The 16,816-nt window shown below is 40.5% G+C and overlaps 1 protein-coding gene across 6 annotated transcripts in view; it reads left to right on the top strand.

The window, feature by feature from the left end:
- Positions 1 to 9,655, top strand: part of rasgrp3 (RAS guanyl releasing protein 3 (calcium and DAG-regulated)) — a 145,503-nt gene extending 135,848 nt beyond the window's left edge. For 5 of the 6 annotated variants that reach the window (XM_043695504.1, XM_043695506.1, XM_043695502.1 and 2 more), the window contains exons 14-16: positions 151 to 187; positions 2,181 to 2,333; positions 9,121 to 9,655. In XM_043695504.1, the coding sequence (XP_043551439.1) occupies positions 151 to 187; positions 2,181 to 2,333; positions 9,121 to 9,467 (537 nt within the window). In that variant the 3' untranslated portion in view covers positions 9,468 to 9,655. The remainder of the gene's footprint in view (positions 1 to 150; positions 188 to 2,180; positions 2,334 to 9,120) is intronic. The other variant, XM_043695507.1, reaches the window with a different exon arrangement.
- The last annotated feature ends 7,161 nt before the right edge of the window (positions 9,656 to 16,816 follow it).

The raw sequence follows: 16,816 nt of genomic DNA, 5'->3' as shown, positions 1-16,816 counted from the left end.
AAATAATGGTCCCCTCTGTCTCTGACAGGAAGGGTGTTGTGAATAGCACATCCTGTTTGTGCTGCAGCAGGCCCCTGTGCCTTCCTCTTTCATTACTTCACCTTCCGATTTCCTTCCCAAATCACTAACATTCTTTTGTTCTCTTTACAGCTCTGGGGTCTAATCAAACAGGGATACAAGTGTAAAGGTAAATAAGGACTTGCTTTTTGTTCTGGGCACCTATTGTGTTTGAATATAGGCGAAGGATGTTTTAGGGACATGGAGCTAAGGAACCTGGGCTCTTAAATTTCAGGCCTTAGGAGGCAGTCAAATGAATGTGAACAGTTGGAGTTCTTATTGCAGGTGTTCATTCTTTTTTTAAAAAACTCATTTTTGTGATGAGTAAAGCCATCATATCAACCATCATACTGAATTTTGTCATCCCTTCATGGGGATGTGGGCATCGCTGGCAAGGTAAACATTTATTGCCCATCCCGAATTGTTAAAATTGAGTGACTTTCTCATCTTTTTCAGGAGACAGTCAAGTCAGTCACATTGCTGTAAATCTGGAATTATATGTAGACCAGGTCAGATAAAAAGACAACAGAATTTATTCATCAAATGACTTTAGTGAACCTAGTTTCCCTTTCCATTCTTCTGCACTACTCAAGGAAGATACTTGACTTTTGCCATTATATTTTGAGGCAGTCTTCAGAAACTTGGTTGCTGAAATAAGAACTCCAACTGTTCACATTCATTTGACTGCCTCCTAAGGCCTGAAACTTGGTCGCCCTGCAGTTTAGTTCACCCATCACAATCATTGTCCTGTGAGAGTCTACCCCATCAATGAAAGGGAATTGACGGACGCATGGTACTCACCCCCTGTACAATCAATAATCTCTCCACATTGAATCAACATCACTAAGACACAGTCAGATGATGGACATTGAATAGTTCTATCTCACTTTTAACTGCTGCATGTTTGGAAGAAGGAAGATGATCCCAGTGCATGACAATTCATGCTAGTTATTTTACAACAGTGGCATCCTAATTGATTAACTAAAGTGGGCAGCACAGTGGTAAGCACTGCTGCCTCACAGCGCCAGAGACCCAGGTTCAATTCCTGCCTCAGGCAACTGTGTGGAGTTTGCACATTCTCCCTGTGTCTGCGTGGGTTTCCTTCGGGTTCTCCGGTTTCTTCCCACAGTATAAAAATGTGCAGGTTAGGTGAATTGGCCATGCTAAATTGCCCGTAGTGCTAGGTGAATGGGGTAAATGTAGGGGAATGAGTCTGGGTGGATTGCTCTTCAGAGGGTCAGTGTGGACTTGTTGGGCCGAAGGGCCTGTTTCCACACTAAGTAATCTAATCTATTTTCCTAGCTTTTCCATTTGTGATTTTCACCCAATAGCTGAGCACTGTTACAACTGCCATTCAAATCAAAAATCCCAAATCAGTCTTTGGTTGGTTTGTGTAAATGGAAACATTGCAGCGACCAAGGTGTGACATTCTGGTTGTGCTGACTTTGGCAGTTGAGTAGTGTTTTGGAAATTCTTATTTCTACAGGTAGGTGAAAGTTGCAGTTTCCCTCAAGTCATCCTGTTGACTTGATATGTTTTCAGTAATCAGAGAGATAGAGGGCTATCTAGTGGAAGTCCTTAGCTTCACAGCATGCTTTGTCACAGTGGAACTCAAACATGAAGCTAGCATGCTTGCTGTCTAACACACATAAACCAGGGGTGGCGTTAGCTTATCATGTATCCCTGGAAGCGTAAAACACAAACATGGTTTTTTTTGCCCAGATTTAACTTTCTTTCAACTCACATCATACCTGAAGTCTGGGACACAATGCACGAGAAAGGGGTAATCAGCCCCTTATTACTCTGTGGCCACAAGAGATCACAGTTCAATTTTTTTAAAGTGTTGTTGTATCGAGTTCCCTTGACACATTTCAGGTGCAACATTCCATGATTCCTGTAGGACTCAGTGTAATCAGATAGAAATTTTCCAGACAACCATTGAACGTACATTCTCCGACACCTTTTAGCCTGTAGGCCCTTTCTCTTTAAAAAGAAAACATGCATTGTACTTAAAATGTCAATATATACACAAGTAATTTGGGCATGTGATCCATTGTCATGCTAACATTGCTTGAGGATGATGTCTGTCAATCTGTGTAACGCTGACCTTTTTTGCTCTGCAGACTGTGGTGTGAATTGTCATAAGCAATGCAAAGACCTTTTAGTGTTAGCATGCCAGAAGCTGCCCAAGAGCTCCTCCTTGGAGAGTGCTTCACCACCTCCACACTCACATGGCTCTCTGCCCAGCAGCCCTATGACACACTCCTATGGAAATGGTAGGAACACTCTTATGGTTCTTGGAATGTCAAATTGGGAATAATTAGAAAAGTGCATCTTTGTGATTCTTTTCCTGCCTCTCATTCCCACTTCAGGGGAATATATAGTGTTATTGTTCTATATTATGCAGCCATGATCAATAGGCTGAACATATTATGACTTTTTAAAAATGTATTAATGGGACTGGGAACACACCAGATATGATACATTAAATATTCAGCCACTAATAGTGATGTCCACTCTACTGTCACATATTAATGAGTCTAGTAACCTCTGCCCTTGCAGAAAGCTGTCATAGACATGATGGGCAGAACAGCACAGGATCAGACCCTTTAGCCTCACCAAGCCCACACTGACACATGCTACCATTCTAAACTAAAAGCCTTTTGCCTCCATGTGGCCTATAAACGTCTGTTCTCTGTCTGCTCATGTATCTGTCAAGATGTCTCTTAAATGTTGCTATTGTAACTGCTTCTACCACTTCCATTCCAGGCACTTACCACCCTCAGTGTAAAAGACTTAACTCTCACATCTCCTTTTAAACTTTCCCCCTTTTATCTTAAACTTATGTTATTTCTATCCTAACCTATGTTATTATATAAAATTATCCATTTTATCCATGCCACTCCTAAGTTTGTGAACTTGTATTAGGTGGCTTCTCAGCCTCTGACACGCTAGTTCAAACAAACCAGGTTTGTCCAATCTCTCCTCATAGCTAATCCTGAGACAAAATCCTGGCAAACTTTTTTTGTACCCTCTTCAAAGCCTCCACATCCCAACTATAATGTGGCGACCAAAACTGTACACAATATTCCAAATGTGGTCTAACAAAAGTTCTATCAGCTGCAACATAACTTACCAATTTTTATACATTATGCCTTGAGTAGTCCCTTTCTGTGCTATAACCATTCAATGTTTCCATTCTCGCAGATGCAGCAAGTCTTTTCCCACTCTTCAGCCTGGTTTTTCTCCCAACTCTTTCATGGCCAATCCACTTGTGGGCATCCAGCTAGGCCACCCTAAAACAATGGCAGGTTCACGAGTGTGACCTGGTAATATTCCCCCCCACCACCTCCCCCAACCAACCTTCTGCCCCCACCCTGGTCTCAATCACATTAAAAATTAGCGAGGGTTCCTCTGCAGTGACATGATTCTCAAGCTAAGATTCAAAATCAGCCAAAAGGAAAGTCAGCCAATGTGTTGTAACCAGAATCAATTCTAACTCCTTTCTGAATTTTAATTTTTTTCTGGATTATAGAATGATCTTAGAATCTAATTAAACAAAAGTATGTCAATCGGAAAACAAAGCAGATGCAAACTTTTAGCCAAAACATAAGACAGTCATAAACCATTATAAAGCAATCATAAAAATTGTTTTATTTATCAAAACACTGCATGCCCAATGTTTCTGCTCCCAGAATAGTGCACTAAAATGATGGTAATAAAGTTGGAGAAGTGCTCATTGAATTTCTAGAAAACTGGAATAATGGATTTTCAGATTAGAGAGGTTGCAATGTGAGAGTTCAAACTGAGCATCTGATAGCATATTGAACATACAATTTTATTCTCTGTTTAGGCCGTGAGTAATTATATTCGTGGAACAACACTGCAGACATACAGGGTGCTTTTAGTGGGGCTGGTGGCAAAGTGGTAGTGTCCCTACCTCTGAAGTAGGACATTTGGGTTCAAATCTTACTTGCTCCACAGGTGCATCATTACAGGTTGATTAGTAAACAGCCTCAGGGTGCCTTTAAGGCATTTTGTGGTGTAGTGGCAATGTTCCTAATCTGGGTCAGCAGATCCAGGTTCAAGTCCCACCTAGCCCAACATTGTCCCATAACACGTCCACGCAGGATGATTGAAAATACATTGTTTTTTTAAAACAAGGCTTCTTTGGTAAGTGACTCTTGGGTATTTCACTCAGATTGTCTGTCAGAACAGTTTTGCAATAGTTTCACTTCACTGGTTATATCTTGAGCCTGCTTTCAGCACTCTGGAAGGATTACAACATTAAGGAGTAAACCTAATTTTCATAATCACTTTGAGCCTATTAGTGGAACAATCTACGATGGACATTCCTTTCCTATTCAGTCATTGAACTGGATAGCAGTTTGATTGGACAGTTTCCAACATACATCCCAGGAAAATATCTTAAAATTCAAGGAAATTAGATCATTCCACTATGTCTTTGGATGGTATTAGGGCAAAATGGGTGTTTTATCCCTTAGCAGATTAATTCTGAGTATGGTATTGGAAGTTTATCAAAGCTATCCACATATCATCCACATTTGCCCAGCTTTCAGCAAACAGTTCCTGCTATGCAACCAGTTTTCATGTGAATCATACTTCTTTTCTCATGTCTGTCAACTTGTTTTACTGTTATTAAAACTGTGTCAACCTGTAGTAGAATAAAATATGTCGTTCTTACAGTGATGGCCATCCATTCAAAATGGCTCGCTCTGGTGAAGTCTACTGCATTCTCCAACATTTTAGTGGCACATCTTGCATTTTTACAATGCTGCACACCATACATCTAGGAGAAAGTGAGGACTGCAGATGCTGGAGATCAGAGCTTAAAAATGTGTTGCTGGAAAAGCGCAGCAGGTCAGGCAGCATTAAAGGAACAGGAGAACCGATGTTTCGGGCTTATGTGCTTTTCCAGCAACACATTTTTAAGCTGCAGACCATACATCCTCAATTAATGTTTTCTTTATAAAAATAAAAGGAAAAGCTTTTTCACTCAGAAAATGGTGGGGCCTGGATGTGCTGCTTAGGAGGATAGCTAAGGCGGGAAACCTCAAAAATATACTTTGATGAGCATTTGAAGTGTCATAAATTTCAAGGCTGTAGGCCTGTTACGGGAAAGTTAGACCATACTTAGTAGCAGATTTGTTTTGACCATACAGACAAGGGCATCTTCGTACAACAAGATTCTAGGATCTTCCTTAAATTGTAATCACTATTGGAACTCAGGAAACATACCCAATAAGTACACAAGCTCCCCCACAAACAGGAGAGTGGTGACTGTCTGTGTGGAGTTTGCACATTCTCAATGTGTCTGCATGGGTTTCCTCCGGGTGCTCCGGTTTTCATCCCATAGTCCAAAGATGTACAGATCAGGTGAATTGACCATGCTAAATTGCCCCATAGTGTAGGTCAATTAGTCAGAGGGAAATGGGTCTGGGTGAGTTACTCTTCGGAGGGTCAGTGTGGACTGGTTGGGCCAAAGACCTGTTTCCAAACTGTAGGAATCTAATCTAAAATAATCTTGCTAGCAATGCTGATTAAAGGATAAATATTGGTCTGGAACTCCTGTGGTACATTGATTGTCTTGGAGATGTACAGCATAGAAATAGACCCTTCAGTCCAATTTGTCCATGCCAACCAGATTTCCTAAACTAAGCATGGTGGCTCAGTGGTTAGCACTGTTGCCTCACAGCGCCAAGGGCCTGGGTTTGATTCCCACCTCGGGCGACTGTCTGTGTGGAGTTTGCACATTCTCCCCGTGCCTACACGGATTTCCTCCCACAGTCCAAAGATGTGCGGGTTAGATGAATTGGCCATAGTGTTCAGTGCATTAGTCTGGGGTAAACTTAGGGTAGGGGAGTGGGTCTGGGTAGGTTACTCTTCAGAGGGTTGGTGTGGACTTGTTGGGCCAAATGGCCTGTTTCCACACTGTAGGTAATCTAATCTAATCCCATTTGCCAGAATTTGTCTCATATCCCTCTAACCCCTTCATATTCATAAATCCATCCAGGTGCTTTTAAATGTTGTAAATGTACAAGCCTCCACTATTCTGTCCCAGAAAGACTGAGTTCATGTCCCACCTGCTGCATAGATTCAGCAGCAATGTGAATGGTTGAGTGAAAATATCTGTTAGAGCTAACTCATCTGCTCTTCTCAGAAACAGCGCCATGGGTCTTTTGTGTCAATCTGAGAAGGCTTTTTTTTGTTTTGATTTGATTTACTGTCACGTATACCAAGATACAGTGATAGGTATTGCTTTGTGTGATAACCAGACAAATCACATGTTAGGTGCTATATCAGGGTAATAGAACAGGATGCAGAATATAGTGTTACAGCTACAGAGAAGGTGCAGAGAAAGATCAACTCTAATATATAAGAGTCATTCATAAGTCTGATAACTGTGGGGAAGAAGCTGTTCGTCAATCTGTTGGTATGTGTTTTCAAACTTTTGTATCTTCTGCCTGATGGAAGAGAGTATAACCACGAGAGGAGGTGTACTTGATTATGTTGACTGCTTTCCTGAGGCAGTGTGAAGGGAGGGGAAGTCATGTTCTCCAATTTAATGTTCAGTCTGAAAGCTGGCAGCAATGGCAGTGCAGCACTCCTTCGACATTAGACTTAAGTGACATTGAAAATCTTCATTGACAATGTCCTAAAGGAGGATTTGACCCCACAATCTTGTCCCTCTAAGCCAGGGATGGTGCTAAGTTGATACTGCATTTAATACAACTTTGCAAGAGTTGAAATTTCTCTAATCCCCTGACCAATATGTTTGTTTGCCTTCCGGATATAATAAGCTTGTGCTTTCATGGGTGCAGAGGTTCTCTTAAACTTCTGAAATGGGAGATACTGTAACTGTGTAAGCAGAGTACAGTAATTTATATTGTGTTGGAGAAACACAGATATTTTCTAACTAGTCTCTGTTCAGAGATGTTACTATACATATTGAGCAGATGATACTTGAATGGGTGCCTCCTGACTCAGAGGTAGGGACACTACCACTATGCCACAAAAGAATGCTATCTCCAGGGCTTTTGGACATTTTCAATCACAGACATGTTGACATGTTATGGTACGCTCATGGATCAGGAGGGACAAACAACTGCAGCAAAATAGCTCTTAATGTCACTTTATACATATTTCTCACCAAGCTGTTCAGAGATGTTAGTACAGATGGGACTTAAACCCAAGCCTTTAGGTCCAGAAACAGGGACACTACGACAACGGTTAGGACGCTGCTTCTGCTCTTAACTGAAGTTAGATTATTGACATCAATCCATGTTAATGTATTTAAATATTTCTGTCACTGGTGAACTTCCAACTCTGGTCTCTTGCATATTCTCGATTTCTTTGCCTCCTCTATTGTGATCATTTCTTCAGTTGCACAAACCTGACAATCTGAAATTTTGTAACTTCTCTGCCACTCAATCTCTTTCTTCCCTGAAGATGCTTTTTTGCTTTGACCAAACATTTCCTTGTCTGACCTTATGTTGCCTCATGTTACTTGATGCCAGGTTTTGTTTGATTATATTCTTCTGAAGCACCTTTGAAGGTTTTATGTTAAAGGCATAGTGGCTCAGTGGTTAGCACTGCTGCCTCACAGCACCAGGGTCCCAGGTTTGATTCCACCCTCGGGCAACTGGCTGTGTGGAGTTTGTACATTCTCCCTGTGCCCGTGTGGGGTTGCTCCGGATGCTCCAGTTTCCTCCCATAGTCCAAAGATGTGCAGGTTAGGTGAATTGACCATGCTAAATTGCCCATAGTGTTAGGTGCATTAGTCAGAGGGAAAATGGGTCTGAGTGGGTTACTCTGTGGAGGGTCGGTGTGGACTTGTTGGGTCGAAGGGCCTGTTTCCACACTAAGTAATCTAATCTAATGTTGCTGTCACACTACAGGTGCTGTTTTACGATTGCTACCCACTTTATATCGCTGTTGCACTTGCAAAACAGGTCTCTACTCACACATAAAATCCCTGAAATGTGGAAGTATGTCATTCAGTCCATCAAGTCCACACCAACCCTCTGAAGAGCACCCCAAACAGATGCACTGCCCCTACTCTATCCTTACACTTCCCCTAGCTAATCCACCTATAGCCTGCACATCTTTGGACTGTGGGAGGAAACTGGAGCACCTAGAGGAAATCCACACAGATACAGGGAGAATGTGCAAACACAGTCACCTGAGAATGGAACTGAACCCAGGTTCCTGGTGTAAAGTCACCAAGCAACCCACCTACAGTCACAGAGGATCATAGATTGACATCTGAATGTCAGAATAGGTGGCCCATTGCAAACTTTAAAAATAAACAGATAGCTGTGCCAGTATTATGGAGCCCTGCTGAATTTTTAGGGAGAATTCATCTTTGAGAAGATACTTGCAAGCGTTTCAGGCAATAAAACACTTTATTGTCTCGATAATGTTCCACAGTATGTAGGTTATCTTGTATCTGTACTTAATGTGTCATCATCAACCTTGTTATTATTCATTGTTATTTTGAGAGGGTGCTCATTGAGACATGATTATTGCTTACTAGGAACTTGTTTCATGTTTCCACCAGTGTACATGTGAGAAAAATTGCTCTCATTTTAACATTAGTCATTACAAGATTCCATTCAGCCCATTGAGCCCTTGCCAACTGTCTAGTAAATATTCTACTAGCCCAATTTCCCTGTACTTTGAGAGGTTATTTCCAAATGTGCATCCAATTTCCTTTCCAGCTCATTGATCACCTCTGCATCCACCACCCTGAAGGCAACAGCACTCAGTGCATTTGAAGTTCTTTCTCACATTCCCCCTGCATCTCTTACAGAGAACCTTAAATCCGCCTCCCCTGGTTTTTATATTTCTCTTGCCTGATGTTGAACTCAATTCAGGATAAATAAATTACTCACAATTAGTTTACTTCATGCCTCTTGATATTTCAGCTAAGGATTGTTTCCCTAAGGATTGTTTCCCTCAATCTCCAACTTTCCAAGTGGATTTTGGCTTTTCCCTGTTAATAGTTTCAATCTGTATGTTTTCTCTTCACTTCACTTGCAGCTCAAGATGGAGCAGTGTTCAATTTCCCCCAAAGTAGCAGAAACCAGGCTGTTGACGGCAGGTCAATCACACTAATGACGGGCTCAGCTCAGAAGATTTCCGTACGCTTACAGAGAGCTACGGCCAGCCAGGCCACACAGACAGAGCCCCTGTGGCATGAGAGTGGGTGGGCTGCTGGCGACTCAGGCTCTCACACCTTCCCAAAAATGAAGTCAAAATTTCAAGGAAAAGAGGGAAAGGACAGGGGCTTTGCCAAGTGGGAAAATGAGAAGCCCAGCATGTGTGCCAAAACAGAGGAGGAACATGAGCCACTGCAGAATGGGACCGATACAGATGAAGAGCAGTGAACGTGCATTACGCAAGGCAAAACATCAAAAACTCTCAATGCAGCCCAAAGTGGTATCGGAGTGAATAACTGGCCAGCGCTACTAAATTTATGAAGTTACGATTATCGTAGTTTATTTAACCATTGTGTAACTGCTTTGTGTTCTTGTCTATTTGTCAGTTTTCATAAAGTACATCATTTCCAAACCTCTATCTGGCAAGTATCATTAAAATGATAAATCATTTGTATAAAATGGCATAACTCTTGCTCCTTCACTTGTTTAATCTATCAATATCTCACAAACTTCACCAGCGTATGCCCACCACACCTCAACTCCATCATACCTGATGCATCATCTGGCAGCTGGTCAGATCTCATGCACAAATCCTATAGTCCTGGAAAAGCAAAGAATTATATTTCAACATGCAAATTAAGAATATCGTGGTGGGCACCTACAATTTCAACAAGAAACACACAAGCAACTCAGCAAATGTCAGCAATCAAATCATGATGAAACTGGAAAATAGTTCCAAATTAACTGGAAAGTTCCTATGGCTGCCAAGTTTTTCTATTCAGGTTTTTGGAAGTTAATCATTGTGTAAAACTGGAAGCACAGCATTACCTCATATTTTTGGGGTAACTTGCCTGTGAAAGAGAAACAATTGCAATTATTACATTCAAGAGGATACTTACAGCACATTACACGTACCAAATAAAACTTTTAAATGTTATATTAAATGTGGCTGTCACAGTTTTAGAATATTTCACATTTAGTCATTTAGCAGTACAAAGCTTGAGCACTGATGACAAAGGACATTTTATTCTTGCACTCATCAATTTGCAATAATGCTAATCAAGGAAGAAACTAACATTTACACTGAACAAGAGGAGAACGCTGATTGATTGGCAAGTGAACCTCATTTGCTAGGAGTCTTTCCATACAGTCAACATGCCTGGTTTAAATTTAAATAAAGGGATGGAAATGTGTTGCTGGAAAAGCGCAGCAGGTCAGGCAGCATCTAGGGAACAGGAGAATCGACGTTTCGGGCATTAGCCCTTCTTCAGGAATGATTCCTGAAGAAGGGCTAATGCCCGAAACGTCGATTCTCCTGTTCCCTAGATGCTGCCTGACCTGCTGCGCTTTTCCAGCAACACATTTCCATCTCTGATCTCCAGCATCTGCAGACCTCACTTTCTCCTCAAATTTAAATAAAGTCTGGCAGTTAACTGTAAATCAGCATCAATGCATTCTCCACAGCAAATGAAGAGAAGCATCGCTGTTTGACAAAATTCTCCTCAGCCTCTGGTGTTATTTATGGTACTTTGGGCCATGAATGCATTGTCTCTATTCCAATCATATTCAGGTAGTCAGAAACCAGGAGTAAATGTTACCCATGTTGTTGTGCTACCCCCAGGCAGAAATCCCGAGCCTAATTTTAAGGCAGTCTTCGGTGCACCCGAAATAAAGAATGATTTGTATTCGATCTGGGCAATGCCATTTGTGGAGTCTTCCAGGTGATTTGGATGGGATCCTGCAGCCTTTCTGCTGCTTGTAATTATACTTAGCTCAAAGAGTAGAGCTGGTATTGCACTGATTAAAACATGCAGGAATGCTTTTAATAGTGTAAAAATTGTTTTTCCTGCTGGACTTGCTGCATCAGTGACCAGTTGCACAAGGGTAAGATAATCCTTTTAGCATTGACCCCTCTTCCCCACTGGACAGGGCAGTGCTGCATTCTCGGTCTGTGTTGCTGAAGTGACACAGTCTATCAATTTTTGCACATGATGCATTCTGGTCGTTTGTCTCAAAATTATATTATCAATCATAGTTAAGGAAGTAATGTCACATATTTGGCAGTGTCTCTAGCCACCTCTATTCCACAAGCTAGAGGTTCGAATCTCCCCCATGAACTGAAGAGGAGATTGTTGGGAGTTATGGTGGTTGCCAGCAGGATTCCATTTTTTTGGCTTTACTGCCAACGTTACACTGGCTGACTGATGGGGAGCTCAGTGCCAGTTCATTTTATGCGAATGGCTATATTTAAAATGGCTTTGGCTGGGGAAATAGATTCAGTGCCTGAAACCCAAACAGTTAAAGACAAAACTGCAGATGTTGGAATCCAAAGTAGACAGGTGCAATAGGAATAAAAAATACTGGGCTAACGATAAGATTCTTAGTAGTGTAGATGAGCAGAGAGATCTCTGTGGCCATGTACATAGATCCCTGAAAGTTGCCACCGAGGTTGATAGGGTTGTTAAGAAGGTATGTGTATATTAATTTTTATTGGTAGAGGGATTGAGTTTTGGAGCCATGAGGTCATACTGCAGCTATACAAAACTCTGATGTGGCCACACTTGGAGCATTGTGTACAGTTCTGGTCACCACATTATAGGAAGGATGTGTAAGATTTGAAGAGGGCTCAGAGGAGATTTACTAGGATGTTCCTTGGTATGGAGGGAAGGTCTTATGAGGAAAAGTGGAGGGACTTGAGGCTGTTTTTGTTAGAGAGAAGGTTGAGGGGTAACTTAATTGAGACATAGAAGATAATCAGAGGGTTAGAAAGGGTGGACAGTGAGAGCCTTTTTCCTCAGATGGTGATGGCTAGCACAAGGGGACATAGCATTAAATTGAGGGGTGATAGATATAGGACAGATGTCAGAGGTAGTTTCTTTACTCAGTAGGGGCGTGGAATGCCTGCAATAGCAGTAGACTCACCAACTTTAAAGGCATTTAAATGGCCATTGGATAGACATATAGATGAAAATTGAATAGTGTAGGATAGATGTGCTTCAGATTGGTTCTACAGGTTGGTGCAACTTCAGGGGCCAAAGGTCCTGTACGGTGCTGTAATGTTCTATGTTCTACAAGTAGGAGGCTGGAAGAACACAGCAAGTCAGGCAGCACCAGGAAATGGAGAAGTCAATGTTTTGGGTGTAACACTTCTAATCCAAACTGTGGCATGTCAAAGAGAAGCTGGTCAAGCTGTTGTTCAAGGACAGAACCACTATCTGAGAAAAAGAACATCCCAAATGCCAGAACCAAGAAACATACCACCGAAATTAATATCACTATTTACTCAACAGAACTCGGAGTAGTAAGCAGGGCTGTCTATCAAAGTCACAGGACTATTCATGTGCCTTTGAAGACCAGAGTGCCAACTTTTTTCAAGCCAATACCATGCAGATGTGTAACCATTTCATAAAAAGTCTTGGTGCTGATTAAGGTGAGGATTGCGTGTTTGAAAAATGGATTTCCTCACATTGCTATCATCAAAGCATTCCAAATGCAAAATACGGGGTGGGGGGGAACGGGTTGAAGAAGTCCTCCTCAACAATGTCCTTTAGCTCAAACTGGTAACAAGCACCAATATTGTACAATTTTTCACACCTCAATATTGTGTGACAATATTCACTGGCCAGGAGCTGCTTTTTTGTGGTACATTTTATTTTATGTATAAAATATGGAACTAATTTAACTGCATGGCTAGGTGAGTGGGGAAAAAAAATCCCATTTTTCCAAGTACCTTTAACTAAAACAACAGAAAGTAATTCAGGAGGATGACATCTTTAAGCATCACTCCTTCAGTACTGCACTGGAGTTTCAGCCTGCATTAAATACTTCTGCCCAATCACTTCTGTATTTATTTGGAACAGGGGCAGACAAACAAAATAAAAGCAACTGGAGCGAAATCATTGGTTCACATCCCACAAAGTAGAACTCTTCCTTTATCCCAACTAAAATACACAGTCCACTACTGTAAACATCTGCGGACCCTTTTCCAAACTGCTCATTCAACTGACACACTAGGTTGAATTTAGTTTATGGAGAGGGTGATACCACAAGTTCAGTATACTTCTGGATCCAGACACAACATAAATGGTCTGTTATCTCTATGTAATTTAAAGCTTTTCAATTAAGCACATTTACTGTTATTTTTCTATGAGACAAGTAGACCTGGCGAACAGTCCATAACATAATACAGCTAAAGCTCCTGGTCATTTCTACTGTTGTCTTTATATGTACAAGACTTCAAGTCTGATGTAAATTATTTTGAGAAGAAGCAGATTGCAAAAATAGGCTAACTTATCATTTTTAAGTCACATTCTGCAACAAAAAGCCAGGGAGCTCAGAGAATGTGGAAGCTGTACATCTTATGTATGGGAAGGTCCAAATCCAGTAGCTTCTGAGACAATAGTCTATTCATCCAGAAAGGAGGGCTTGGTTAAAAGTTTAAAAAGCATAAACCCAAGTTAGGGGACAAACAGCAATAAATGTAGCTTTATTGTCATAGTCTCAAACCACAAAACAGATCAAACTTCTGGGAGCTGCTACAAGAGTTGCAACTTGTAAAAGTAATTGACATAACCACAACTGGGACAACTGTAATCCTGTGTAAGTAATTGGATTTCAGTGCGATAAAACTGTGCCCAACATTTCTGGTTGTGGTTCTTTTGATATTTTGATCAGACTCAAAAGGGGAACTGATCTACGGAGGAAATAAACCATTAAAATTTCTTCCTCAAAATTTTAAATTCTGTCGTCGTGGTTGTATCCATCAAGAATGAAAAGACTTGGGTTTTGTACATCAAGACAAATGTGCATATTTGAATCACAATTGTAAGTGGAAAAATTTAGGAAAATCCAACATATACCTCAAATATTGTGTTCCAACATCAGCTATTTTAAGGATGTCTGGTAAATTTCTAATGCATTAATACAGGTCAATAATTTGACATCTTGCACAGTAGCCTTGCTGATGTTGGAATCTGCATCATGTGATCTCACCGACAAAGCAGAGCTGGAGCAAAGAGCGGCTCTTTAATAACAACAAGTCACAGCATACTCAACTCAGTCACATCAAGTTGAGCTAATGCTTATTTTATTTCAAATAGTGGAATGGTTGTACAGAACTTGACTTTTTCTGAAGACGACAGGCATGTTGCTGAGTTTGTGCACTGGTCAAACCAAATTTTAAGCTATCAAAACCATTTATACTAGAGGAAGAAAGGGGTGTGGATTAGTTCTGAAAATGTGTTGCTGGAAAAGCGCAGCAGGTCAGGCAGCATCCAGGGAACAGGAGAATCGACGTTTCAGGCATAAGCCCTTCTTCAGGAATGCTGAAGAAGGGCTTATGCCCGAAACGTCGATTCTCCTGTTCCCTGGATGCTGCCTGACCTGCTGCGCTTTTCCAGCAACACATTTTCAGCTCTGATCTCCAGCATCTGCAGACCTCACTTTCTCCTGTGGATTAGTTGGCAACTGGACTCTGCTGATTGAGACAATTGTCATGAAGACAGCCATGGTAACTTTCAGCCTTTGTCTGCTTCTCAGTATTTTAAGATAATTTATCTTTAGTTAGTTAAAATGTAAATCAAATTGGTCAATGTGACATGGCTCATTTATGCTTCCTAGGAGCAGTACATATTTATGTACAGGAACCCCTTTCCTATGCATAAAAGGCTCGCTTGCCTGCCTGAAACCTATTCACTTTATTTGCAAAGAACAGGTCCCAAGAATGAACGTATTTCTAGCACATGTAAACAAGCTACATTACACCTAAAAATGAAACAGAATTGCAGATGCTGGAAATCTGGAACAAAAACATAAATTGCGAAAGAAATTCAGGTCTGGCAGCATCTGTGGACAGAAAGCAGAGTCAATGTTTCGAATCCAATTACCCTTCTTCTGAAGATGCTGCAAGACCTGTGGAGTTTCTGAAACAATTTCTATTTTTGTAGATTACAATCATAACCGCTTATCTTTAGTTGCTTAAAAACTGTTTAAATTATTCCGTATTGTTTAACTGGAAAACAAGGGAAAACTATAGTTTCCCTTTACTTTCTCCATAGCAATGCCTGAGCCAACAAAATCAACTTGCTACCCAATTAGTGCCCTTTTATTCCTGCAGTATAAATAGCTGTGATCATTTAAAATTCAACATTGTTGCATTTGTCTCGATGAGGGCAAGACAAATAGCTTCAACAACATGACTCCTTTTTCAACAAAAGAGGTGACATTTTCATGGAAAGGTCACTGGACTAGTAATCAAGAATTCCAGATTAATGTTCTTAAGATATGGGTTGAATCCCTCCATGGCAGATGAAGAAATGGGAATTCAATAAAAGTCTAGCCTGTGGCACCCATATACATGAACAAAAAAGTATTTCAATTTAAGACTCCAGCCAAGAATAATTAGATTGGGTAGAAATCAAGCAAATTCAGATCAAATCACTGAAATTTTCCTTTAAACAAAAAGGCTTGGAGCACTGAAATCTTTTTTTGCATTCTCTCATTGTTTAAAATTCTAATCAAGTCAGTTTAATGTCTCTAGTTGAACATCAAATATGAATTTTTGTTAGATGCCCAATTTTACAGCTTTCTGACTTTAGACACGCAAGCTTCAACTGCAATGTCATTGCTTTGCTACACCGTGTTCTTTGTCTCAACGTTCAGTCTATGGTTGAGCATATGCCCCGGATTGATCTTTTGTCTAAGCTTTTCAAAAGACATCCTTCTACTCTTAATGCAATAATCTACTGAAATGTGATTATTGATTTTTTAAAAATCAAGAAGTTTGATACCCCACTTAATTCTATTGAGCAAAGATCCACTGCAGGAATCAATGGTCATTCATCAGGCCCAGAAATTATGTTGACATAACAATTAAAGCACAGGAAGCAACAATTACAATGATGCTTGCTATTTGTTAAAATGACCCATCATTACTCATTTCTGCATTACTTTTCTTTTCCAACTATTTATGGATTTAATTTCATTGATTTTTGTTGTCAGATTAAATATTGATATTGCTGCAGTTACAACTACTGGCCTGCTCAAACTACTCATCATATAAAAGTGTCACAAGATGACAGCATGTTTATTTTACATCTGCAAAGGTAAAAGCTAAACACACAAACGTCTCTCCCTTACCAAAACTGCTCAACTGTTAATGCAATAAACTGCTCCAAGCTGTTTTACAGGAATGGAGCTTAAGTCTAAAGTCTACCCTATTAGGGCTAGGAATAACTTCCTTGATTCAAAAATTTAAAAGGAAGAAGTACTTATCCAAATGATGTTTAAAAGAACTCATTGCACATTAACATTGGCACAAACACAACATTCACAACTATATTCATTGCATTGTGTTGCAGCAGGCACCCATGTCCATGAATTCCATCAATGCCTTATCCTCTAAACCAGGAAAAGTCCAAAGAAGATCAGTTCTTATAATTCCATCTGCCTGTAATATGGGACAGATTGGCATGGTCTTCAAAAATCCCAACAAGAACGTTAATGAGAGATTTGGATAGGAAAGATGCTCTTCAAAAGCGGAGGCTTTTCAGAGTTGAACATTTCCATCAACACACAAA

This window comes from Chiloscyllium plagiosum, chromosome 9 (genome assembly GCF_004010195.1).
Source record: "Chiloscyllium plagiosum isolate BGI_BamShark_2017 chromosome 9, ASM401019v2, whole genome shotgun sequence".
NCBI lineage: Eukaryota > Metazoa > Chordata > Chondrichthyes > Orectolobiformes > Hemiscylliidae > Chiloscyllium > Chiloscyllium plagiosum.
This window is presented reverse-complemented; position numbering and strand designations above follow the sequence as displayed.